Consider the following 25,844-nt stretch of genomic DNA (forward strand, 5'->3'; position numbering starts at 1 on the left):
TCAGTGCCTGCCAGCCTGTCTCCCACCATGCTCCCTGCCATGATGGCTGCGGACTAAAACCCTCAGAAGCTATAAGCAAGCCCCACTTAAGATGCTTTCTGTCTAAGAGCTGCTTTGGTCATGGCGTTTCATCAGAGCAATAGATCCACAACTAAAACATGTCCTACCATGACTGGTCACCCTGACTAAACTAGGGTTTCATCCACAGACATCAACTCTGAATAACAAAAATCCTCTTTTCAATTTCATGCCAGTATAAATTTGTAGCTTCCTGTTCTCTCCAGGACGGTATAATAATTCAGTAACAAGTAAAACTCCATTCCAACCCATTAAAACAAAATGAAACAAACCAAAACAAAAAACCAACCAAACAACTACAACAAAAAACCCTTATAATTGACTACAAGGCTTTCTGGTGTAGGTCTTCAATTTTATAGTGGATACATGGCGCCACCTGCTGCACAAATAAGGAAATAGCACACAAAGTATTCAAACCAAGAAATAAAATTTAGGGATGAATCTCAACTCAGACTCTTGGTTTCAGCACATTGCCTTTAAGCATATGTTTAATTTTGCACTTTAAGTGAACCACCCACTTCACACATCTAGTGTCCACAGTCAGTCCTAACCTGGCCCATCTATATTCCCCGGGACATGTGTGAGTTCAACCTGAAGCCTCTGGCCTCTCACATCAGATGACAGGGGACCTCTGAGGATGCACAGCACAGCCACTGTCATCGGCAGAGCAGCCCCTGACCTTAGCTATGCTGGCAGTGAGAGGAGAAGCAGAGAGACATTCCGCGTAAGTTGTCGAGAGACAGCAGCTACTTAGAGAACCCAAAGTTCTGAACTTCTAATATGGTACAAAGTCTGTGTTCAGGGCATAATGGACCAAAATAAACATGGCAAGAGGATGAAAACCAGGCATTTTAGAATAAAAGAACTGAAATATACTTCCTGCAGTGAACCAACGGACAGAATCCACTTTGTTAAGACTCAGCTATGACATGCTTATAGATAACATAACTTGAAAGTGTCTTGAAATATTACTATCCGCTCCCTAACCTGTCAATTTTGAAGGCAGCTTTGTGGTGTTCCTTTTGAAAAATTTGCTTTATTAAATTAATTAACTAGTTAGTTAATTAATCAAGGCAGGCTATCGCTGTAGAGCAGGCTGGGGTGGAATTTACTCTTCAGTCAGGCCTGTTGGCCTTGCCTTGCAGCCTTCCCAGTGCAGGGAGGGCAGGCTTCAGTTCCCGCACTCAGCTAGACTCAAGTTTGCCTCTGTTTATTTTTTAATTAATTTTTCCAATAATGAAGACTTAAAAATGTTTACTTCACAATATAGCTGGATAAAATAATTTCTGGACAGATGAATAAAAAAAGACAAAAACCAAATCAATCCTAGTCTTTAGAAAGAAAAAGAATGTTCTTCAGTCACGTTTTGTAGAAGTCTAGTATCTACAGGCAGCCTTGAGCACTGTCTGGTGGAAACTGACACAGGCTTAAAACTAAAAACTCGGGTTGGGGATTTAGCTCAGTGGTAGAGCGCTTGCCTAGCAAGCGCAAGGCCCTGGGTTCAATCCCCAGCTCAGAAAAAAAAGAAAAAAAAAACTGTAAAAACTCACAATTTGATTTCTAGATCAAAACTAATTAATTAATTAATTAAAATAAAACACAGACACAAAACCTCAAACAAGGAGGTGACCATCCTCTCCAAAATAACTTTTAAAATTAACACATACCAGAGAGATCACTACAGTGGAACAGAAGGTGTATTATACTTCAAAACTGTTATTTTATTTCAAGCTTTTTCTCTGAGTTTTCTTCTAGGGGTTTCATGCCTTTATTATTAATTGTCTTTTCATACAGTATATTTTGGCATATGATACTCTTTCTCTTCCTGGGTCCTCCTTTCTCCTTACCTTCCTACCTATCCAATTTCCTGTTTTCCTCTCCCATTTCATAAGAGACAGAAACAGACAGACAGTAAGACAAAAAACACCAAAACAAAAAGCACACAAAACCCCCAGAGATGAGCGTCAGGTGATGCAGTGATAGCAAAGTAATTGCCTTGCGTTGCACGTGGCTATAAACCAGCTCAAGCCAGGAGTGACAGGATCGCTGTAGTCTGGAAGAAAGCTAGAGAGACCCAGGAGAACTTCTTTCACATGAGAGCACTCTCAAACACGTCATGGTGCTTTATATAGCCGAGAGCCTCCGTGACAACTAGTGTCCTTTGGGTTTGTCTACTAGAGACACCATCTGGCCTTGACAAGAACATGGCAGTCAAGACACAAGTCAGTCACAATAAGTTTCACATGCAATAATTCAAAATGAACACGTGAAATCTTATTGCAGCATGTGAGTTAATAGGGTTTAGTATATTAAGAATCAGACTACATCCAACTATTCCATTATGTTCTTGCTATCATAATTGGAGGAATGCTAAAAGGCAGAAAAATATCTTCCTATAAGAAAAGATGGTTTTAAACAGTATTTTGAAAACCTAGTTTTTGTAAAAGACTAAAGAAACTTTGATGACTTAAATACAGGACTACATAGGAGAGCGGAAGTGATTAACTTTCCTGTTCTCTTAGTTAAGTGCGCGTGCCTGCAGCTCTAGAGGCAAGCTGCTAGCTGACGAACAAGGCCCCTGTTCCCACAGGCCTTGCTCCCTGACTGGGGAAGATTGATGAGCAGTCATAAGGACCCTTGCAGCTATCAGAAACTTAAAGTAAATACACACCTTCGCCCAACACAAGGACAAAATGAAGTAATAAGTACCAAGTGACAGAGGGCAAGGCGGGTGTCAGACAACTGCAGGGTTGCTAAGTCAGTTCAGACAGTAGTCAAAGTGTGCCCTATAAAGACTCGAGAAAAGAACGTTCTGGAAACAGGAAAGAGGGCGCTTGCCTTGAGGCAGCAGTGATGAGCATGCAGGCAGAGATGAGCGTAGGAGAGCTATATTGGTGGCTTCCATAAGCGACAGTGAAAATGCAGAACTGGCATGCTACTACTGATGGGTCCTGGAGGTGAGGAACGGACTTACTAACAAGGGGGAGGCATGAGGTGAAGCCAGGAGAGTCATTATCAGGCTTCAGGGCCTGGGCTGCTACCTGCTGGCAGGAGGGGAGGGAAGAGCAAGGCTGCAGGGAGGAACCACAGAAGGGAGTAGCTGGTATATGTGGCTATTCCAAACTGAAGCAATGGACAGAAGTGACTTCTAGAGCTGCAGGTTCAGAAACCGCATGAGGATCTGGGCTGAGGTCAGGTGGGTGGAGGAACCTGGAGGCTGAGGAAGGAAAACTTCTAAGCTCAAACAAACAAATGGGCTAAGTTGTCAGGAAGAAGGGAGAAAGGAATGGCTATATCTGTCTTCCATGGAGAGAGAAACCCCTGAATCAGCTGCTAAAGTGAGGACAGGAGCAGGGGCGGGAGAAGGAGTAATTTAGCCTGCGATGCTCAGAAGAGTCTGGCTGCCTGCGTGCAGCTGCTTTCTCCAAGAGGCTCGGCATGCAGAGTAGGGCTGGAGGGTGGCCCAGAGGCTCCCTGAGAATGTGCGGGGCTTCCCCTAAGGGTCCTTCCAGTGCCCTGGCTCAGCAGTTAAAGGCACTTTCCATGTGGGCCCAGTGACTTCTGTTGGATCCCCTGGACCACAGGGTAGGCAGAGAACTGGTTCCTGACAGTCGTTGTCTGACATCCATACATACACCATGGTGCATGTGCAACCACCACATGCACATACACATACAGAAACGCAATGAACGAAAGCTTTAAGAGAAGCTATTCTTTACCAACTTATTTTGTTAAGAGGTTGATTCTAGAATAAAAGAAAAATCACCACTACAAAATTCATCTACAGACTCGTTACCTGTCTTTGTTAACAGAAGGTTATCCAGGTGCCGGTCTCCAACCCCAAGGATGTAGGTGATCACACAGTAGCCAGCTGGAAAACAGTCACGTTAGCATCAACATAAGATATATGCTATTCTAACTGCTACGTGGCTTTTACTGTCTCTGATTTCCCCACAACTTAAAGAAGCTGCAGCATCCCTGCCTCTGCTATATCCTGAACACTAGAGAAATTAGTATTTGCAACAACAACAAATCTTCAAGAATTTTGGTCAAATTATCAGGTTATAGTAACCTAAGCTTCATGAAGCTTAGCTGAAATACTCATTTAGAACTTGCCATTGAAATTGATATGCTAATGGTGACTAACTAAATAAGTACAGAAAGGTAAACTGTCAATCATCCCGCAATGTACAGCTAGCTTAGCCGGTCAATACTCCAGCTTAGTACCATCTCTTTAATCCCTCCTTTAACAGCGTCATTGCAAAATAGTACCTTAAGGAAAAGAGAATTGGTACTCATGAATACAAGCTGTGGTGAGTGACACAGGTGACAGGAAATTCTAAAGAAACCCCAAAGCATGGTCCTACTTCCTTCTGAGAACAAACAGCTTCCAAGGCCACGAGACTCCCTCTCCAGGCAGAACAGTTAGATCTGCTTAGCATTAATGAGAACATTATTTCTGACTGAGGTTTTCCACATGCTTTAGTTAATGATAAAGGTTCCAAACAGGAAGCCTTCAGCAGGAAGCAATCGCTCCTACGTGGGAGAGCAGCGAGTGAGAGAGGGAGCCTGGGACTAACCGCAGTCACACACTACCACCTCCAAAGTCCAAGGATACCTTTTTCCACCTACACCTTTTACCTTTTCTCTTATAAAACGTTTAGATCTTAACATGTTGCAATTATGAATTAATATAGCAACATCAGTACGGCCAGCTTTTCTTCACTCAAATGCACCCATAGAAAACCAACAGCCCGAAAGCTTACCACAGCTCTTAACGTAAGTGTCCATGACCTCTGCACTGATGCCATTGGGTCCAGTCTCGCTTGGGGCATGTTTCCTGAAAAAGTTCTGCAAAGATATGATATGCAAGTTTACAAATTAACACATTTGAACAAGTCAGGCATCACAACTCCTGAGCAATGGCCAAGCGACTAGTTTAAGATAGAGTCAAAAGACAGTTCGAGTTTACAAACACAGCGATGGCAGGGCTCGGTAACACATGCGGCTACAAGAGCCCACAGACCTTCCGGTTTCTTCCTTCCCATTCACAGGTATTTCTTTGTACTGGGAGCTTTAAACACACAACATGACTTGGAATTCAATCACACACTTGAGGCCCAGGCTTCTATTTTTAGTTTCTGACACTGCATGAATGTGTGAAAAGATCTGTATCTAAAATATATGAGCAATTCATACACATTGATCAAAATGCAAACAACCCCAGAGGAACAGCGATGTGAAGGAGCACTTCGCAGGAGGACTATTATCACATCATCTTCAATGCTCAACCTTGTACGCAATCAAGAAAAGACAGGAAAGTTAGACTGAGATTCCAAAAGCTAGAAATGTCATTGTGGGGTGCGTGCCAGCCCTTCCTGACGGGGGTTGTTATGTACGGGGGATGGAGACAGGAAAGGTGAAACTGCCGTAATGGCAGCCTTTCCATCAATAGCATCTGAGAATCAATGACACGTGAGCTGCCATCTATCCATGAACATCAGCTGTGGATGACTCGGCAGAGGGAATCGTTACTTAAGCAAACTGTCATCAAAGGCAGCATTAGGGACAAGTACACGGTCCGAGCGCTAAGGGAACCACAGAGACACATGACTAGTGTGGCCACAGTGAAAGGGCACACAGCAGGGCTGGATGGAAAAATAGCACAATGTGGTGTGGAAGAAAATTCTTTCTTCTAAGGGGACGAAATAAGCATAATCCCCCCTCAAGACCTCTAAAGATAAAAGGGAAATAGAAAAAAATTCCCCAAATTAAAAATTTGCCACAATATGGGCACAACCATACCAAGGATGCTTGAGGGGAAAATTTGGTGTAAGCTTGTTTTAAGAATAAACATTAAAAAAAACCTGAAACTGTTCATCAAGTAATGAGTAAGTAACCTAGTCTGTCTGCATTTTAGAGCAGAACACAACTATAAGCCTTAGGTGGTGTGGTGTATGGGAGAGGGCGAAGTTTACTTTATGTGTTTTAGACACTCAGCCCCTTATGTGCCGTGTACAGCTCAAGGGCTTGGGCATCCCGATCACTAACAGCATAACTTCCAACTACGAAGAATTCTTATACCTGAAGAAAACAAAGACTTGCATTGCAGAAAGGAGAAAAAGGAAGGCCTGAGGTGTAACAGAGCCCTTCTTCGTTGGCTGTGAGTATTACATAATGACATCATTACCTGAATGCTTCCCTCTGTGTCAAGAACTTCGGCGACGGGAACTGACTGGATGAATTGCATGAAGCCTACATGGAAGAAACGTTAAGTGCATTAGGCATCACGTGGCCATCGGGAAGGGCCGTCGCACCACAGGCCACCTGGCTGGCTAGCCAGAGAAGCGAAGGCTCCACTGGGCATACCTTGTCCTGAAGCGATAAACTTCTGTTTGCAGAGCCAGGTCTGTGGCCACTGTGCTAACTTTATGCTGGTCACAGAACTACTAGGCTATGTTTTCCCATTAGTTTGGTTTATTTATGTTTCTCTAGGAGTGTTTCTATCAGCACAAAGAACACAAAGTAATAAGCTATATTTCTCAAACTTAGCAACCTTCCATAACTTTAAAACAAATAGGAATTAACAACAGTAAAAATGTAAACATCACTCTAAGAAATGTGGAGTTCTGTCCACTCACTCCACCTTCTATCATCTCCTGAAAGTCAGAGAAGGGGCATGCAAACTGTGAACTATTAAACAACAACAACACCAAACCAAAACCAAGCCCCAGAAGGGTGCAGTGTGCAAACAGTAAGAATAAGAGGGCTGGTCAATGTGGAACGAGAAGCGTACAAAACAACAGACACGTAAATCTGAGTGAATGAGTGAGTGAGGCAGCTTCTCTGGATTCAGCAAGCATGGCCCAAATCAGTGGCCCTGACACCTTGTGGGCAAAGGGCATCCCTGCAGATACAAAGAGGGGAAAAAGCTAGAGCCACTCCTTCAACAGCATTTATTAGCTTTCTACCATGTAGTATAAACCATGTAAGAAAAGATGCTTCTCTCCAAATATATAATAACTTACAGCTCAAGTTTTACTGGAATAAACATCATAAATGAGAGGACACCATGAAGTTGAGGAGGGAGATCTAAGTTACACAGGAATCAAAGGCCATAGCACAACTAGGCCATGCTTTTAAGAAGCAGGGCAGTAATAGGTGAAGCTGTACAGGAAATGAAGGTCAGATACAGATCCCAACACCTTGAAGTCCAGTCTGAAAGAGCCTTAGAGAAACCCAAGGGATCCACTCTAACCAAAGCCTAGGAAAGTGGGAGCAGAAGCCAAGGAACAGCTGGACACAGCTGCAGGGGCCTGACAGCAATTCACAAGTCAGGTAGGTGGCCTCCTCTTTGTCTTTGTCCCAAGAGCAAATAAAGGCTAGAAATGAACTGCTGCAGGAAAGCAAAAAGGCATAAACCCCCTGAAGTGTACTTTCAGAAATCTTGTTCAAGGAGAGACCGAGCAGGACTCCACCAACCAGGCATGGGAAAGGGAGGGAGAGTAAAGCACGAACCACAGAGGCCTACAGGTGTGTTAATGCGTGCTCAAATGTGTGCATACGCATTTGTGTGTACATACTGCAAATGCAGCAGACTCTATACTCTTGTCAGGTGACCTTTGCAAATGTGGTTCAAGGCCTTTCTGGGCCACAGAAACTCTCAAAGGGCTGGGCAGGCAGTTGTGAGAAAGTCCTATGAACTACAGCCAGTCAGAAAGCAGGGAGATGTGTTGTTCCATTGTAGATGTGCAACACCCCTTATCACTATAAAAAGCAAAGAGGGTGGGTGGGGGCAGGGAAGACATGGGCAATGGAAGAAGACGGAGGAAATGAACGAAATAGTGAGAACGTGAAAGCAAAGAGAAGGGGGCACAACAGGACAGGGGAGGAGGGCTGGGGGTCGGGAAGACGGGAAGGACAGCCCTACGTGTTCAGTTCTCTGAATAAGCTCACTCACGCTCTAACTTCTTAATGATTTTTCAATTAAAAAGTCAAAGTTACTGACCAGATCTGAAGAAGGCGATCACGATGCGAAAGGAACTCACCGTGTTTTGTACTCGTGGCTAACACCTTGTAAGGGGTCAATTTCAAATCCAGATTTTCTTTCCGCAACAGCTTTGGAAGGAAAGATAAACACACGAAATGAATGCAATGACACTGGAAGCAGGCTCCTGACACACACCTATGCACGGTCATACAATAAAGACACAGGAGCAATCTTACGGGCAACACTAACTCAGTGTTAGAGGGAGCTGACTTGTTTGGGTGATGAGGCACATTTTCATCTAGTTCGAATAGATTATACTGTCAGTAAACATCACTAATATTCCTAATGCTTCACGTTGACCTTCCTCCACAGGAAGTGCCATGAAGTGTGGAAAAAGACAAAGAGGAACTACATTTCCCTAAAAGCCAGACTGGACGGCATTTAGCAAGGATCTTACTGGTACATTACTAAATCCGACACCATGAAACGTTGAGGAAAAAAATGTCATATGGACGTGTGCAATTCTATTTGCCATTAAAGCCACTTTTCAGTGACAAAAATAAGCTTGTCAAGGTCAAGTGGAGACCGCCAAGCTTTGTAGCATTGCAAGTTAATGACACAAATGCTTCTGGGTCTGTGAACATGGACGTGATAAACTAGTTTCTAAAGCGAGGCTGTGTCCCTGCCAACACGGCCTTGTGCTCACCTTGTCCATGAGGGAGATGATCTGAAGGATAAGCTGATCTTGACGCAAGTCGTCCCCATGCTTGAAGATCACAGGGTATTTGCCGCCATCTTCTGTCTTGAAGAACAGCTGGGCAGGCATAAGAGCACTCTGCAAAAGACAGACACTGACTGAAACTCGGGTGGGAGCTAAGGAACGGAGATCTACCACACAGAAGGAAATGCCACCTCTCGGCTACCCACACAGTTACACAGGACCTTAGGGAATGAATGGCTGTCAGAAAGAAAAGCAGGGCCATGCAAGGAGCTGTGAGTGCGGCAACAGTGGCTTTGGAATCAGACCAGGGCGCACAGGAACGCAACGCTGCCAGGGAATGTAGCAGCAGAGTGACCGTGGGGAGGCGTCAGGCTGCTTCCTCCTCTGTGAACCAAGCTACCCGTCTACTAAGACAGAAGGAGACCTCCAGGCCCAAGCCTGACAATAGAAATGACTGACATAGAGCTACTCTGCATACATGTTCACCGTGTTGTTTTGATGCCAGTGACCGACTGAAACGAGAAGGTGAAAGAACGCCATTCCAAAGCAGGCAGATGAAGTCAAGAATTCTGGACTTTAATGGCAATTAGGTACCAGTAAGTCTGTATCTTTGAAACTCAAAATCATTTCAAGTTGAGACTGCAAATGTCTTTGAAGCTTGTTCAGAAATAGTGATTTTTACCTTCCTCCAGAATTTTCTCCTGGTTATGTAAAATGTCTAGATTAGGTTAGCCATATGCTTAAATCACCAGGAATCAAACCTTAAATGGGAGGAGAAAAATGCAACACCACACATCCAAGGGATCCGAAGACCACCACAGAGGAGAAAATTGGTCAGAAGACCATTCTGAGAGAGATTCTATGGCTTGGTTTTTTTATTTATTTCTGAGAGGAAAAATATGCAAAATGAAAATAAGGAGAGATTTATAACGCAACAAATAAGTGTGTCCGATATAATGTATGAAGTATACAATCCAACGACATGGGAAAACGCAGAAACAACAATATAAAAAGAATCGCAGAGGGAAGAAGAGTCGAGTGGACAAGCAGACAGTAAAATGCTAGTGACAGAACAAGTGTGCACACAGCTTTTCACAGACACCCAACTGATGTGGTGTATGCTTGAGAAACACCTACAAAAAAGAGTGGGAAAGTCAGCAGACTAACAAAAACCAACCAAACAAGAATAAAAAACACTTTTGAGAATCTGTGGAAGTCAGAAACACTGGGGGACTGACAATCTGAACCTTGAACCTCTTTGTTTAGGGCATCCTGTTACCAGCCCCGCTGAAATGTCTTTGTAACTTAGTCCCAGCTGACTTCACAACAGTTCGGGGAAAGAGCCAGAGCCATCTTCCTCAGGAGTGGGCAGACTAGGGGCAGGGAACCTCTGTTGTGCTCTTCATCTGCTGATGTAAAACCAAACTTAAAACGGGAAGAGCACATGAGATCTACAGCAAGCAAGGACTTACACTGCACACTGACACCCATCCTGGAGCCTGAGGAGGCTACACTCTGACAAGATGCAGCTTTTCCTACCAGGATGAGGTCTACAGAAACTCCAGAGGTCTGGGGGAAATAACCCTTACCCTTTCAAGTAGAAAGAGGTTTATAGGGGTTGGGGATTTAGCTCAGTGGAAGAGTGCTTGCCTAGCAAGGGCAAGGCCCTGGGTTCGGCCCCCAGTCCAAAAAAAAAAAAAAAAAAAAAAAAAAAAAAAAAAAAAAAAAAAAAGAAACAAACGAAAGAGGTTTATAAAACTATTATAGGAATCCTAACCCCTATGCAAATAGATATTAAAATCTCAACTTCAACATATGCTTAGTACAGGGCTGGCTAGTCTAAGGAAGAGTCATTACCATCTAGATCTGTGGCAGCGAATGTGGCCTGAATGAACTGGAGTAGCCGGGAGTTACTCTAGGCTGTGTAAGTCACCATTCACCAGCTCTGAATGGTGACCACCTCGCTTCACTATGCCTAAGCTAACTCACAATTTTCAAGGAAGCCTACGGATCTAAGAACAAAGAAGAAGAGGGAATTAACAGGACTAGATGTTTTAATCAGGAAAATTTCCTGTAACATTCTATTGGCATGATTCAGTGCCTAGAAGACAATAGGAAAACATTCTATAGCTGAGGATGGGTCTGGAATCCACCCAAAAGCTGTGGCAAATACATGCTACCAGCTCCTCTTTTGAAGCTTCTGCTCTGCCTTAGATGGACTTTTCTACCCTGACTGAGAGAAATCCCAATGAGCTTCCACCTCATTACTCCTGACCGGTTTTTAGAAAAAAGGGACATTGGGTTTTGGTTTATTCCAAACAAAAGCAGTTTGCACACATAGACTGTTCATGCATTGTACGTCTGTATTTCAACCTCCTAGCTGAATGTGAGGATAAATACTGTACCAGTATTCCCCAACTATAGGTTATAAAACCAATATTTTAAATTATTTAAAGATCGTAAGTTATTAATGAATTTTGAAACCAATGAAATGAGCTGAAAGAAATACTTAAAATGTAAGGCAATCAAAAGCCTACAGCTGGAGCCCACTGGCAGCGTACCTCCCACCATGTTGCTTAAGGCACAATGGGTCAATGCACACATAGAAACTTAAAGGCCACTTCTAGGTAATACACTCATAATTAAGTTTTTAAAAAAGGGGGGAAAGAAACAGAATAAAAATTCTTAAAACAATTAAAATACATTTTGAAACGATAGCTGCTACCAGTATGGTTCTGTTGTGTGCTGACGCTCTTGTACATGTGCGAGCTCAGCTGTACAGGATGCTCTGTACACCTCAGGACGCTCCTGTTCTGCCATGGACGGTTGCTTCTACCATGTTCTCCAAGTCCTTCCTGACTTGATGAACACGGATGTCAGTGAGGTTTGCGCTGTGTGCTCCTAGAATCACAGCACTTTAACCATGGTGTCTCTCCCCCAGCATCCTGCATGATGCCTGATTAGTCTGATTCAATTTCTCCTGTACAGTCAGTAGACACTGAAAAGAACACTTGGCACTGCTCAAGAATAAGGAGATCTGCTTCTTCTATCAGTCAGGGGCAGGGCAGAAGGCAGTCCTTCGTTCATCCTATTGATTCCTGGCTTGGTGGCCAAAGCTGTTTTATACTTAGGACACTCAAAAATCAAATAAAATCGCATCAAATCATGGCATCCCAGAGCAGGAGGGAGACAGAGACCTGAGCTCACCCATACCATGAGGTGGGCAGGGAAGATGCCCACAGACCCGCCCTCTGCCCCACGGCTTGGGAATGCCATAGAGCAGTGCAGCACAGGAGGAGGACCTGCCCTCTGGCCCACGGCACAGGCAGGCTGAAGACACCCACTTGCCCCCATGCCGTGCTGTGCAGTGTGGATGGAGGACGTCACCCAGGGGACCGCCAGACTGCGGCCAGTGTGCAATAAGTAGGAGCCACCACAATGCGCGAGTATGCGGTGCTCTGAAGGGAGAGAAGTGGGGCATCGTGAGCATCATGGAGAGATCAAGCTAGATCCTCGAGAGGGTGGCCTGTGTGAGTGGCTACCCTGTCACCTGGGGCCATGGTGAGACCCAAGTGCAAGCTGCCACTGAGGGCTGCACCTGAGTCTGTGGCTACACAGCAGCAGGCAGGGATGGTGTCAACTGTCTGTGGGTCATATCAACACTAGAGAACACAGGGATGTGCCTGGTCAGGGAATCTGCTGGGGACCATGTGGATGTATGTCTAGGGGCTGTGCAGAACTGACACCCGTCACTGAAGAGCTAGCCCCATCTCTCTCTGGTGGCAGCACTCAGGAGAGTGGGACATACGACTTGCCCAGGCAGCACAGGAGAGCTGACATTGGTGGTCAGGGTGCAAGTGAGCCAGCCCTGAGGACAGTGAGGGAGAGCTGGCCCCGCCCTGGCTCACCTGCTGTGAAATGACCTGAGTGAACAGGATGATGCCCTCCCTTCATCACCTAGGGTAGTGAAGAGAGCAGGCCATGAGTGCATGAGCTTCTGAGAGCTAGCCTTGCTCCCTCACTGGCTGTAGCACTTGGGAGAGTAAGCCCCGTACCTCGACTTGGCAACACAGTGGAGTTGGCCCTGACTGTGAAGCACGGGTGAGCCAGTCCTGAGGTGGTGAGATGGAGAGCTGGCCCGGCCCCTCACAGGCTAAGCTGCACTACACGGGAGAGTGGGCCCTGCACCTTGACAGGGCAGCATAATGGAGCTGGCACTGGACAAGTGGGATCTGTCCCTGAAGACATGAGTGCAGGATCCTCCACCAGTGGCAGCATTGGGGCCCAGCAGGCGCAGGGCTGGAGAGCTTCCCTGGTGGTATGCACAAGGGAGAGCTGGTGGGCTGCCCGGCACAGCTACCATCCAGCCCCAGCCCCAGGTCTCTGAGTTGTCCTACCCCAAATCTGTATCATCTACAAGTGGAACGGGAGCCAGTCTAGCTGATGCAAAGCTGCAGGACCTCCACAACGCAGGGCAACAACTGGGTAACTGGGAGGAGGTCAGGTGAGGAGTCAGACATACGGAAGCAGACCAGGGACTCAGTGCAAGGATCATCTGCAGACGCGTGGACAGAAGACTACGCTGTGGGACACACGGACACACTACAGCTTCCACAATGAGAATTTTTTCTGTTTTGTGATTTTAGTATTATTTGTTTGACTGATTTTTATTTGTGGTGGGGAGGCTACAAGGGCCAAAAGGAAGATATGAGGGGATAGGGAAATGAGGAGATGAGGAGGACAGCAGTGCATGATGTGAAACTCACAAAGAATCAATAAAAAGTAAAAGAGAACTGCTACTTAAAAATGTAACAAAAATAAAGTATACAGGTTACGTTTTAAAAAATAGTAAAAGGGCCTCATATCTAGACATTTGAACTTATGTTCTGAATACATAATGTAAGTCTTGAAATTTACCTTTAAAAATATCATAGATGAGGAAAAGTAATTGTGGCTCTAACTACTGTTTAAAGAAGTAAATACTAGGGCTGGAGAGATGGCTCGGCCATTAAAGGCTAGATTCACAACCAAAAATATAAGACATAAATACTAAAAATAAAGTTCCAGAGATAGAAATATGACATATTTTCACTAGAAATGTCTCTGTCATTGTAACATGAAAGATCTTAAAATATAATAATAAGAGGCCAGAAAGATATCTCCGTAGTTATGAAGACTTGTTGCTCTTACAGAGGACCCAGGTTCCATTACCGACACCTACATGGTGGTTCACAACCATCTGCACCTTGGGTTCCAGAGAATCTAACACCTTCCTCTGACCTGGTGGCACCAGGTGCACAGGCAGTGCACATACATCCGTGCAGGCATGACACTCTTATAAGGTAGTTGTGCTGATTCTAAACGCTGGGCTCCGATCACACACAGTGGAGACTTACCTTGAACAGTGTGGCTGTTTCCGGGATGATTCCCCGGATTTTCACCTGTGGCTCTAACGGCAATGGGATCAGCTCCACATCTGATAAGTTCATTTTTTCATTATCTCCAAGCAAGGCTTGAAGTCTCTCATTCTAGAATAAATTAGAAAGGAGTAATGAGGTGGAAATGAAAGAATCCTTCCCAAGCATATAATAATGGCATAAACCGAATTCTACTAACATCACTTGCAAAGCATAGAAAGGTACCTGAAATCTACAGCAAGGGCCCACCCTCCACACAAGAGGCAACCAAGGAAGTCACTAGGACAACCCTCACCCTTCACAGGGCAGTTTCTCATGCTTGGTTCTGAAGGTTCTGTTAGTTTATGGTTCATGTAGGGAGCAGTCAGACCAGGGTGCTTAATATCCTTTAAGACAGACAGACATAGACACACACACACACACACACACACACATATACACAGACATACACACATTTATATAATTGTGCATATATATGTATATATTTACATATTGTGTGTAATTTGAGCTAAATATAAAAGAATATGGTTTCTAAGACCAACAGAGTCAACTAACCTGGACCCTTGGAGCTCTTAGTCTGAACTACTAACCAAAGAACATACACAGGCTGGGCCTAGGCCTCCCCGCTCATATGTAGTAGATATGAAGATCAGCTTGGTCTTCATGTGGGTCTCGAAAAACTGGACAGAGGATATCCTAAAACTTGTACATGGGAGATGTTCTTCTAGCTAGGTTGCGCTGTCTGGCCTCACTGGGGGAGGAATTGCCTAGGTTCATAGAGACTTGGAGTGGCTGGGTGAGGGAGGATACCCAGAGGGCCCCACCCACTCAGAGAAGGGGAGATGGAGATGGGGAAAGGATTGTGTGAGGGTGACTGAGATGGGGTAGTGAGTTGTAAAAGCAAGTAGTAGAGTGAAAAGGTTAAAAAAAAACAAAGAATACGGTTGAGGCTTTGTCAGACATCCTTGGTGTCTTCTGCCCCTACTGCTGGAGACACTACACTCTTAGGACACAGGACTCACCTTGAGATTCTTTCCTGTGGTCTAGCTTTCGTGCTTCCAGGAAATATGATGCAAGCCGCTGAGCGAGGGAAGCAATTAAGCAGTTCCTGTCCACCTGTGGCACCTATTTACCACAACTACCAGCGTGGCAGGAAGTGCACAGAGGGCCAAGAAGCTGCATTCACCCATCAGCAGCAAGTGTCATCCAATATGACTTAAGGCCTATGCCAAAGGACAGAAACCATGCCTGTACTGGAAACCTAGCCAACTTCCTGGGAACAGTGAGGTCATCGACCTCAGAAAATGCTCTATGACCTCCACTTTGCTAGGCCAGCGTAATTCCTTACTACGTTCCAAATTTTCTCCTTATACCCACAGATTAGTCCCCTTATCAAAGCTTCCCTTTCCAGAAAATGGAGGCCATCACAGAAAATCACAACTGGACACGATGCAGAAGTCAACTGACTGGGGGAGCCCAGCCCCACTGGACACCTGTAGATCAGAGCTTCTGCATCTTGGCTCAGTGAACATAGCAGAAGAGCGGACAAAAGGAGTGTAAGGACCAATACAAGGTGCTGGATGGTCCAGCAATGGACTCACGTGAAGAGAATTCTGAGTACTTGTGAGAAAATGCCAAGAAAAGGCAAGAGACCTGTGAGCTCACTTCCTTCAAATAAGGAACTGTTCTCGAATGTGTTTTGTGTTCCTCCAGGTTAGCAGACAGGAGTGGTTTACTTCACCGTATTCACCATTGCTTGTTGTAGCTAGTCAGTTATGCCTCTGTGGAAAAACACGTTCCCCACATGCTGCTCACCACTGCGCTTGTATACAGCTTGAACTCCTGAGAACTTCATTCATGTGACCTTAACTCTTAGAGTATAAGTTGTCTGAGGCTCTGAATGAAGTGGCTATTGACTGAGACTTGAGTTTGCATTCTTAATCAGTTCCATTCTCCCAGATCTCACTGCCTCTAGAGCTGTGACACCAGGGAGTCTGCTATAAAACAATCTGTCCTAGAAATGGTTGTTTAAATAAGACCGAAACAATAGCAATGTCAACGAATGTTAACATGGAAGGGTCCCGGGCCTAGACACAGAACTATAGGCAATTAATTACCTACTGTTGGGAGAAGGAAAATTAGTCTCTCAAGAATGAGCCCCCCCCCCATTGGTTTTGTCCAATGCAGAGTGGTCAGCCCTATCTACACCACCAGAGAATTATCTATTAAAATGTTTACAGAAAAGGAAGTATATGAATATGTATACACGTACTTCCCTTGAACATGAAGCAGGGTATATACGTAAGCAAGAGTCGTTTATAAAGAAACCACTCTGCCATGGCAGCAGCATGCCTTCAAGAAGCACCTCCTTACGGAAGGCTAGATTTCCTTCAAGAGTGACCTCCTTCTGGAAGGCTAGATTTCCTTCAAGAGTGACCTCCTTCTGGAAGGCTAGATTTCCTTCAAGAAGCACCTCCTTATGAAAGGCTAGATTTCTTCAAGAGTGACCGAAACGCATTTTCTTACTGCAGCTGAGGAAGAGCCAGGAATATACAATCAAGTGGAACTTAAAGGTTCAATGTCTTTGTCCAAAGGATTTACGAAGCCACAGGGAAGGGTAATTATATTTGAAGCTTAATTTTGCATGATATTAGCCAAGTATTCCATCCTGCTCCCCAGGGCATCTCCTAACTGTTTAAGAGGAAAACTCAATTAATTTGGAGGAAGTCGCTACCTACCCAGCACCTCTGATTCTCATTCCCAAAAACCCATAGACGTGCTGGATAGAGCACAGATTTCAGAATCTGAGCAGTCCAGGTCATCTCTGCCATCAAATAATCCATTTTCTTTGAAGCCAGCAGAATCTTGTACTCTTTAAACAGACAGGCACATCCATGCTTTAAGGAGGAAAACCCGACTTCTGTATGCAGAGAGATAAAGTTCTCCAATTGTGATACATGCACCAGAGGAGAAGTTCTAGAATCACCAAGAACTCGATGGTCAATGTCCAAGGACTGCCAAGCACAAGATTAGTTCCCTTCAGTAAGACTGCAAGGCCTCTGAGTTTCAAACCAGTTCTTGGAGGGCACAGGTCTGTTTCTACATCTCGGTAAGGGGCATGACCAGTCCTCCTTCACAAGCCAGATGGCAGACTGCTGGTGTGGACCAGTGTCTGAGGAGTCCAAGCTTTGTGGTTACTTAACTTCGTCCTCAGGTTTCACCCCTAGTCTCATCAGACTAACCAGGGAATGGCTGAGAAGATCAAAGATCTAAGCTGCAGACCCTCCCACTGCTAGGGACCCACTAGGGACTGCTTCTCACCCAGGGAGCTCTGAGGACAGGCATAGAGTCTGTGGCGACCGGGAAACAGCACTAGGAATTTATTTGATCATGGGCTATGATTCTTCTGAACAATAAAGCAAACGCCAACTTGATAAAATGTATTTCTGCTCAGCCAATTTTCTTCTCTCATCAGATGACAACCTTCTTGATCATCTCTCTGTTTAATTTGTTTATTTCTTGCCTTTTAAGATTCGACTCAATTCTTCAACTTCTCCTGTCTCGTCTTTTCTCTCACATCTATATTCCTCACATGGACTGTAGCCTTTCATAAAAACCGCCAAGAAACATCTGCCTCTGACTCTCTCGCAGGGTCAGGAGAGGGAAGACACCATGTGAGTCCTCCACAGCATTAAAGTCGTGGCCCAGAAAAAACAGCATTTGCAGGGGAGACGCCTAGCTATTTTGTTAAGTGGAAATTCCCACTTACGGAGAAAGATGGCTGCTAGCCAGAGCACACATAAAGGCAGATTGGTTCTGCAAGGTACTCTGGTCCATTGTTTTCTCGAAATGTTCCTGTAAGTGATCTTACATCTCTAAACGACTAAGATTCTAAGATGGAGACAGTAATGCGGTGCAGCTGAAACTATGCTTGGTGTAACGCTGGACCGACTGACCCCTCCATCCTCTAACCTGCCTGTCAGTCAGCACCGCCTCAGAACGTGTGCTAACTTACAGCGCGGACCCATGTCATTAGTGCTCTGCGTTCCTGGGATATAATGACCTGTAAGAAGCTCAGTGGCTCATGGTTTTAATCCTAGCACTCAAGGCAGGGAGGCAGGAGGATGAATTCAAGGCCACAGAGCATGTAAGAAGCGGTCTCTAGGCCAGGACGTCGCTTTCGCAGCCATGGCCTACCTTCTTCTTGCGGTTCCCACTTTCTCTCTGCACTGCCTTCATCAGATGCACCAGGCGATCTACAAAGGTCTGCTGTGCCGCCAGCAGGGAGCGCATGACCCGCACAGACTTGTCACCCTGAGGGAGCAGAGTGAGGACAATCAGTTTTCACAGTGGCATCTTTCCCTTCCTCCGGTAAACTTCAAAGTGAAACCGAGAAGGACTATGTATCTTGATTCAGAAGTAATAAGGAACCTGCTGAGGTAAACACAGCCAACAGATGAGGGTAGAAAATGACCTGGGTCCTAAACAGTCATTAGTGTATCTGACCATGTGACAGAACGGGCTCTATTCACCCTGAAATGCTCCTATTTGCTAATACAGATCCTGACTGCAAAGCAGCTTCAAGTAGACATCTCCTTGAAAGAGAGATTCCCAAAGGCAGCAACCATTTGCCGAGTAAATGTTTTAGTAAACAGAAACGATCCGTGCAGTAATTCCCAGTTCGTGAAATATGATATAATGTGCTTTCCGGTTCACTCTTCACAGGTGCCTGGAAAGTGCAGTGGAGGAAATATCATCATCCCATTTAAAACACTTAAGCTCAGGGAGAGCGCAAGCCGTAATGGGGTAAGATCCAGGGCTCATCTGTTAGTTAGTATGACGCTGCTCTGGGACCTGAACAGAAGCTTTGTCTAAAAGTGTTTGCCAAGCTGTAGTGTAGCTTTCTAAGGAGTTGAAAAGGGAAACAGCAGATGCAGTAAAAAGATACCAGGAAATACTTCAGCAGCACTGGCAACTGTTTGTCTTTGCTCTTTTGCCCTCTGCTGGCCAAACATGGACACTGCTTTAGAGAAGCAAAATCAGCAGAAAATGGACCTGTAATGCTATTGAAGTCAGGTAAAATATCTAACAAAAGAACTACTACTACCGAGTCTAGAGGAAAGAGGAGCGCAGAAAAGTAAAATTAAGGGAGCAAGGATTTACTCTTTGTTTGGTTAATGTAATGTCTATTTAATAAAGAGCAAAAAAATCTGTTGTAATGATTCCCCCAGGGGTATCAAACAAAGCGGCTATACATACTAGAAAATGAATAACTATGTCCCAATAACTTATTTATAAATGCTAAACTTGGGATTTCAAATAATTTTCAAGTACCACAAACACCAATCTCCTTTTTTTCTTAAAACCCAGATTCATTCGTTCCCATTTTGTCTGCGTGTTTTGCCTGCATTAACTCTGCACACACAGGCTCGCCTGGTGCCCACACAGGCTAGAAGAGGGTAGGGTGTCAGATCCCCTGACCTGAAGCTATAGACTGCTGTGGTCTGCTGTGTGGTGGTGAGAACTGAATCCACGTCGTCTAGCAGAGCAGCCAGGGCTCGGAGCCACTGAGCCATGTCCGCTGCCCCCTCTCACTTGTTCTCACCTCATAGATTACTGAAAGAAGAACCAGCAGCCCTGAGCGACCCAGTTGAGCACCTGAGTACCTTGAGCAGGGCTTGGCTGAAGCGCCTCATGACGTTCAGGTACATCTCGTGAGTCTTTGGGTCCCTCTGCTGTGTGTCCTGATCTTCACACTCCACTATCACATACCTTCAAAGACACGGTGAAGACGCTCAGATGACGGGAAGGGACATGGGACTCATCTTGTCTGCACTTGCATGGTTTCATAAAATAGATTAACACATGGTTATACGAGCTAAGGGGGAGTGAAGACACCTTTCAGCTCCATGCCTTTAGAAGTTAACGCTTTGCAGGCACCAATCACGATGATCAACAGGGACAGCATCAATCTGTGCTGGGCTCCACATCTGATGCCTAGGAACCATGCTCCTCTGCACTGTGGAGTACCTGGAAATAGTAATGCCTTCCTTTCCTCTTCGTCGGTGAACTTTACATCCCCACCGACACACATGTCATTCCCCTCGCCTCATCCTTGGCGCAATAAAAGGTGTTCTTACTCTGAAAACCCCTCTGAAGCCACCTTTTCTCTGACGTACTTTTGCAAGATGACTCAAAGTTTAAATTGTTTTTTTATTTCCAATCCAATCTACCCATTTCTCAAAAAAATCATATAAAATCTTCAAGCTTCTATTATAAAAGCTGTTTTAGGCAACTAATAAATTTGTTTTCCTAAATCTGAATTTCTTGAATGATTATAAGCATCAGACATATAAATGAGCTGAGGTGATAGGTAATTTAATCCATATTTAGAAATGTTTGATAGTAACAAACCATAACGCATACCATAGATGCAGGAAATCAGAAAGAGGAGCACTTAAATGTCTTACTTCTCTTATTAGTTATTGTATAAAACTTAATACTTCTTACTTCTCTCTTGTTTACCAATACTAAACTGTAAAGAAGCTTTAAATCACTTTCAGTGAGCCATGATAAACATATTTACATCAACCTAGTTTATCAACAGTGAACTTGAAGAGAAGGGGCATGGGGGAGGGGGAGCTTAACTTGGGAAGCAGAGTACCTGGTGCTGCCCTGGGTTACACGAGACCCTGACTCAAAACAGCGAAAACTGGGGGAGTGCATGTGCTGCTCAAGACAGCACTTCTGGCTGACTCAGGGACATGGCTGCCAAGTCAGAATCCATATATTCATATTCACTCCCCACCCCTACCCCGCACCCCATTTTATGCACGTATAAACACATATATGCATGTGTGTGTGTGAGTTTATGTATGCACGAACACAAGTATGTTCAGGAACATGTGTATGTTAGCAGACATGCATTTGTATGTACTTGTGCCTATGGGGGTCAGAGGTTGACGCTGCTGCTGTCCTAGAGACGATTCTCACTGAACTTGGAGCTTACCGATTTGTTAGGAAAACTGGCAGCTAAACCTCGGGCATCAGTCTCCTCACCCCAAGGATGGCAGGTACACGTGTCCTCCACACGCCTGCCTTTCTACGTGAGTAGTTAGGGTCCTAACTTATGCTTGAAGAACAAATTCTGCCAAGCTTACTCAACTCTATTCCAACACCAAAAACCACAAGAAACTTGGAGACGCTTAACTGCCGCATACTGTTATCCCTTATACGACCACTAGAAGAGTCCACTCAGCCATCTAGAGGATTCCCTGCCTGAGACTAGAGCACTCCTGTGTTCCCACTGTACCCCAGCAGGCCCACGCCTGGAGAGTGCATGGTCTTTATCTGCCTTCAATGTCACTGATTTCGGCAAGGTCTCAATAGTGGCAATTCTACACTATGACTGTATCTATCTTCTGCTCATGTGAGGTGCAGTTTCCATTTTATGTAACTGGTTCTTAGTCAGCCACAGTGATTTTCAAGTCCCAGAACCTTGAAAAAAGACAATTCAGTGTTTTAAAATGTAATATATAAAATCAAACTTTTCATTAATTACTGATTGTTCTATCAATAAATTCCTCGTAGTTTTAGGATAAAATTTCTCACATGTAAATAAAATTCACAAAAATTAAGTGAAGCAGGAAACACGTGCTCCGTCACAGGGTAAAAGGGCTGAGGCCTGACACGGCCAAGTCAGAGAGCAGAAGCCTGGCTAATGCACACACACCCAGTGGGCAGTGTGCTCGGTGCTGACTCACATACCCAGATGCATGCTCGGCCTGCGGTCCTCTGCCTTCCCTGGTGTGCCTGTGCTCAGTCACTGATGCAGCCTGCTCACTGTCTCCACTGAATGCCCATGGTGGCTCTGCACCAGCCACACTACCGCTAGGGAACTCCACATTGGCGTCAGACTTCTTCAGCTCTAACAAGAACCCGAGGCTCCTGGCAATCCCTTAACCTCGTAACGTTCACATTCTCTTTAAAATACCTTAGCTGTCCTACCTACTATAGCAGAAGCATCAGCATTCCCCCTTTCAACTACCTAGAATAACTGCTTACCCAAGCTTAGAGATCAATCCCACCATGCCTCAGACCCTGGGGAGCTCAGTCCTCTGAGGCTGCTAAGCAAATATGGCAGCATGCTAAAAGCACGTTCCTTTCCTGTCCCTTCATCCTCCCATCCTCTCTCCAGTCACAGGAAGTCTGTGCACCTTGCTCCTGGTCTTCCTCTATCAATGGGACCCTCCAGACACTTGTACTGACAATAGTTCCTTGTCTGTCACTGATCCCCATGTTTAGTTCTTAGCATTAATGGACGTGCCACACCTCAAATGCTTTCATAACCTGCCAGCGCATCTGACGTGATCTGATACACGGAGAGCTGTTTTAAAGTAGGTAAGTGCTGTTCTCTCTCCTATCCCAGAGCCAAGCTACATCACCTCAGCACATGTGCCTGAGGCCTGGAGCTCCTGGGAAAGTGCTGTGAGGAGTTGATCTGACCTAGATATAGTACGTCATTTCTCAAAAGGCGTGTAAACTAAAATTAATAACGGTATGAAAGACTAGAGATGCTTTATGGATCATACAACCACCACTAGACACATGAGTCTTTAAATTAGAATGAACTCCAAATCACCAGGTATTGCGATGCATTCTATACTCCCATCACTTTGGGAGGCTAAGACAGGTGCAACTTCTGGACCAGCACAGACTTTGAAACAAGGCCTTGTCTCAAGAAACAACAAAAGCAATGAATAAATCAGATCAGACTCAAACGTCAGTGCTTCACACGGCCCACATGCAGATGGAGAAGAACAGCTCTGAGGACCACTTACCAAGCAAGGTTAGAGGACTGAGACAGGACACAAGCAAGGAAAACCCTTATTTTCTATGACGGGATTTCAGGATGCGCAGTCACATGAGGACTGCACACAAGACTGAGAACAAGAGTGTTTGCAAACTCCAAAACCATCAGTGTGGCCACACTAGCCTAGGCCTGGCTGCTTAAACTCTCCGATGCCCCCACCACTTACGTTTCCTTTCTTTTCCTATGCAATTAAGAAGCAAACTCATTCCCAAATGAGCATGACCACGTCCACAGACCTCACCATTTATTCAGTAGCCCCTAACTTCAGTGATAATAAAATACTACAGCTATAAAAGCTTCCAGGGCTTGAAGATGCAGGATGATTGCCATAATTAAACCCATTTCTAGTACTTTAAGCCAATGGTGTGCTAGATAAGAAATGAGTCATCTAAAATACACACGAGCGTCTTCTCCATGGTCAGATGAGGAGCAAAGGGCCCGGAATCTAGCGGTTCACCCGTTGCTGCTCACGCCTGTACACTAGCGTCCACAGAGCCGTGCATGCTGTTTCCAGGCGGGCTATCGTCTGAAGGGAAAAAGTGACAACCTATCCAGCACTCAATACAAGATGACGCCAGCAGGCTCACTCTCCCCTGACAATTTCACTTAGTGGTGTAACTAGCAGTCACCACTCTGAAAGGCCTTACACGTTAGAGAAAACATGCCAGCCACGGCATCCACAGTTCTCTTCCAACACGCTGGAAGGACTATGAACATAAAAAACTGCAAGGATTTATATATTCTGATGCTAGCATTTTACAGACTGGAGATGCAACTCCCCTCTGTGTATTAAAACCTTGGCACTCTCCATTTTAAAGGGGTTGTGTGCGCAGTTATTGGCCCCTCAAGGATTTAGGGATAGCAGGAATATTACTAAAATTACTGGAAAGGGAGGAAAAATGGCAAAATAAACCTAGGGTGCTCAGAGGAAAACAGCATGATCGGTTAAATTTACATTTACTTAATTCAACTGACTGAAATTTAAATTCATTTGTCAGAACGCAAGGCACTACATCCTCACACTTGACTCACGTTCACAGGAAGCTGGATCACTCTAGGAAAACTTAGAAATAATTCCTCACATAATTACCCTAGCAATGGCAGTATCAAAGCAAGCGTCACCAATGGCTTCCTCACTGATGAACACTTCTAAATGTGTGCAGAGGAAGGAATGGTCGCCCCGCCAAAGATGAGCAGACTACTCAACGGACGCGGGGTCGGATCTGACCGCACGCCCTTCTGAGCGGCAAGCGGAGCTGTCTGTGTTATGTTCCCTGTCACTGTTACCATTTACTTAGCTTTTCACAAGGAAATGGTTTTTCTTTTCTGTAATAGTGCAAGCAGAAGCACACTAAAGAATTCAGATAGGAACACAAAAACCATTACCTGTAGGTTTCTATTAAATCAAAATAGCAATTTGGCAATATGAGAATTTGCAAGTAAACTCTTAGAAGGAAAACTGGTACTTAAAACTTAGCAAAGTGTTCTGTGATGCAATTCCACGGGCATCCTAACACTTCATGTGAGGGAATATATTTTTATGACTATTACATTCAACTGCTCGAGTAATGCATGGGGATACTTGGCTTCTAGCAGTTCAGGCGTTGCGTGTGTGGAAGTCACAGATCCGGTGGAGAAAATGATTGTCATTAAAATAATCAATATCAGTTTTTCCTTGTGGTAGGAAAAACCATTAAGGCTTAGACGATGTTGTCTCTGCAAACTAGGCATCTGTGCTCTTTACAGTGCTCAGGCGTCCTTCCTTTTTGAGAATGCGAGAATGAGCTGAAGCTTGATTCCACATAAAACTGCAGGCTTTTCAGACCCGGTCTGAAATAAGATAGTACTTTCAGTTCTTTAAGAACAGCAAAATGTCTTATGATTATTAAAGAATAAGGAATTTTCAGATGAACATCTATTAATTGGTGCCATTTAAGTTAAGGCCATAAATTAAGTGCAAGACAAAGTCAGGGATCCTCTCTTCAGTTAACAGCTCAGGTTTCCACGGTTCACCCTGCAGGCCGTGCCCTGAGACCCTCTGCAGAAGTGAACAGGACTCACTTGTCAGCATACATTCCAGTGACTTCTTCCCCTCATTCAATGTATGCAACAATACGGCCACATTTCCCACTACCTTGGCACAGGAAGTACCTGTTCTGAACCTCACTGTTTTCATGTAAACCATCAGGGTTATCCTTGTCTCCTCTATACAGGAAGACAGGAAATGGTCACTCGGACACCTCTAGAAATGGCTGATAGTCTATCCTAACCAGTACCTGCCAAGTTCAGTTATAGCATCCTTCGGCCTCAGCCTCTTGGTCTTTAAAGTGAGAGAAGGTAATTTTTAATTTCAATTTTCTATTTTTGTAGGACTCTAGTGGACTGGTAAATAACGTAAAAATACATTCTTGAAAAGCTATAAAGTATTATATACTACTTAAGTAGCAAAAGAGGAAAACAGGCCAACCTGGGGAGAGGGGGATCACTGCAGTCATTTATACCTTAGCTCTTGAAAATCAGCGTTAGGAAGACTACGGTGACACTGACTTCTGTGAACACAGCTAGGAGATTAGGAGCACTGCAACCTAGGCACTTGGCGATGACCTCCACCTTAAATCATCCGCGCTTACAGCATAAGAAATATAGTTCAAGGGGGTGATATAAAACAAAATTATTTTCACCTACCAGTATAAATAGTTAGCCAGTGTTGAGTTCTTACAGGCTCTTGATATCAAGAAGGTACAGAGATCTTGCTGAAAAAATTAA

General features: G+C 44.7%; 1 protein-coding gene across 2 annotated transcripts in view; it reads right to left on the reverse strand.

Annotated features, from left to right (window-relative positions):
• Pik3c3 (phosphatidylinositol 3-kinase catalytic subunit type 3) overlaps positions 1-25,844 on the reverse strand; it is a 77,657-nt gene that overhangs the window by 18,878 nt on the left and 32,935 nt on the right. For both annotated transcript variants that reach the window (XM_032885534.1, XM_032885535.1), the window contains exons 13-21: positions 25,764-25,828; positions 19,873-19,978; positions 18,404-18,520; positions 14,186-14,317; positions 8,775-8,903; positions 8,127-8,196; positions 6,269-6,333; positions 4,845-4,929; positions 3,875-3,949 (exon numbers count right to left, since the gene is read on the reverse strand). In XM_032885534.1, the coding sequence (XP_032741425.1) occupies positions 3,875-3,949; positions 4,845-4,929; positions 6,269-6,333; positions 8,127-8,196; positions 8,775-8,903; positions 14,186-14,317; positions 18,404-18,520; positions 19,873-19,978; positions 25,764-25,828 (844 nt within the window). The remainder of the gene's footprint in view (positions 1-3,874; positions 3,950-4,844; positions 4,930-6,268; positions 6,334-8,126; positions 8,197-8,774; positions 8,904-14,185; positions 14,318-18,403; positions 18,521-19,872; positions 19,979-25,763; positions 25,829-25,844) is intronic.

Source organism: Rattus rattus, chromosome 15, assembly GCF_011064425.1.
Source record: "Rattus rattus isolate New Zealand chromosome 15, Rrattus_CSIRO_v1, whole genome shotgun sequence".
In the NCBI taxonomy this organism is placed as follows: Eukaryota; Metazoa; Chordata; class Mammalia; order Rodentia; family Muridae; genus Rattus; species Rattus rattus.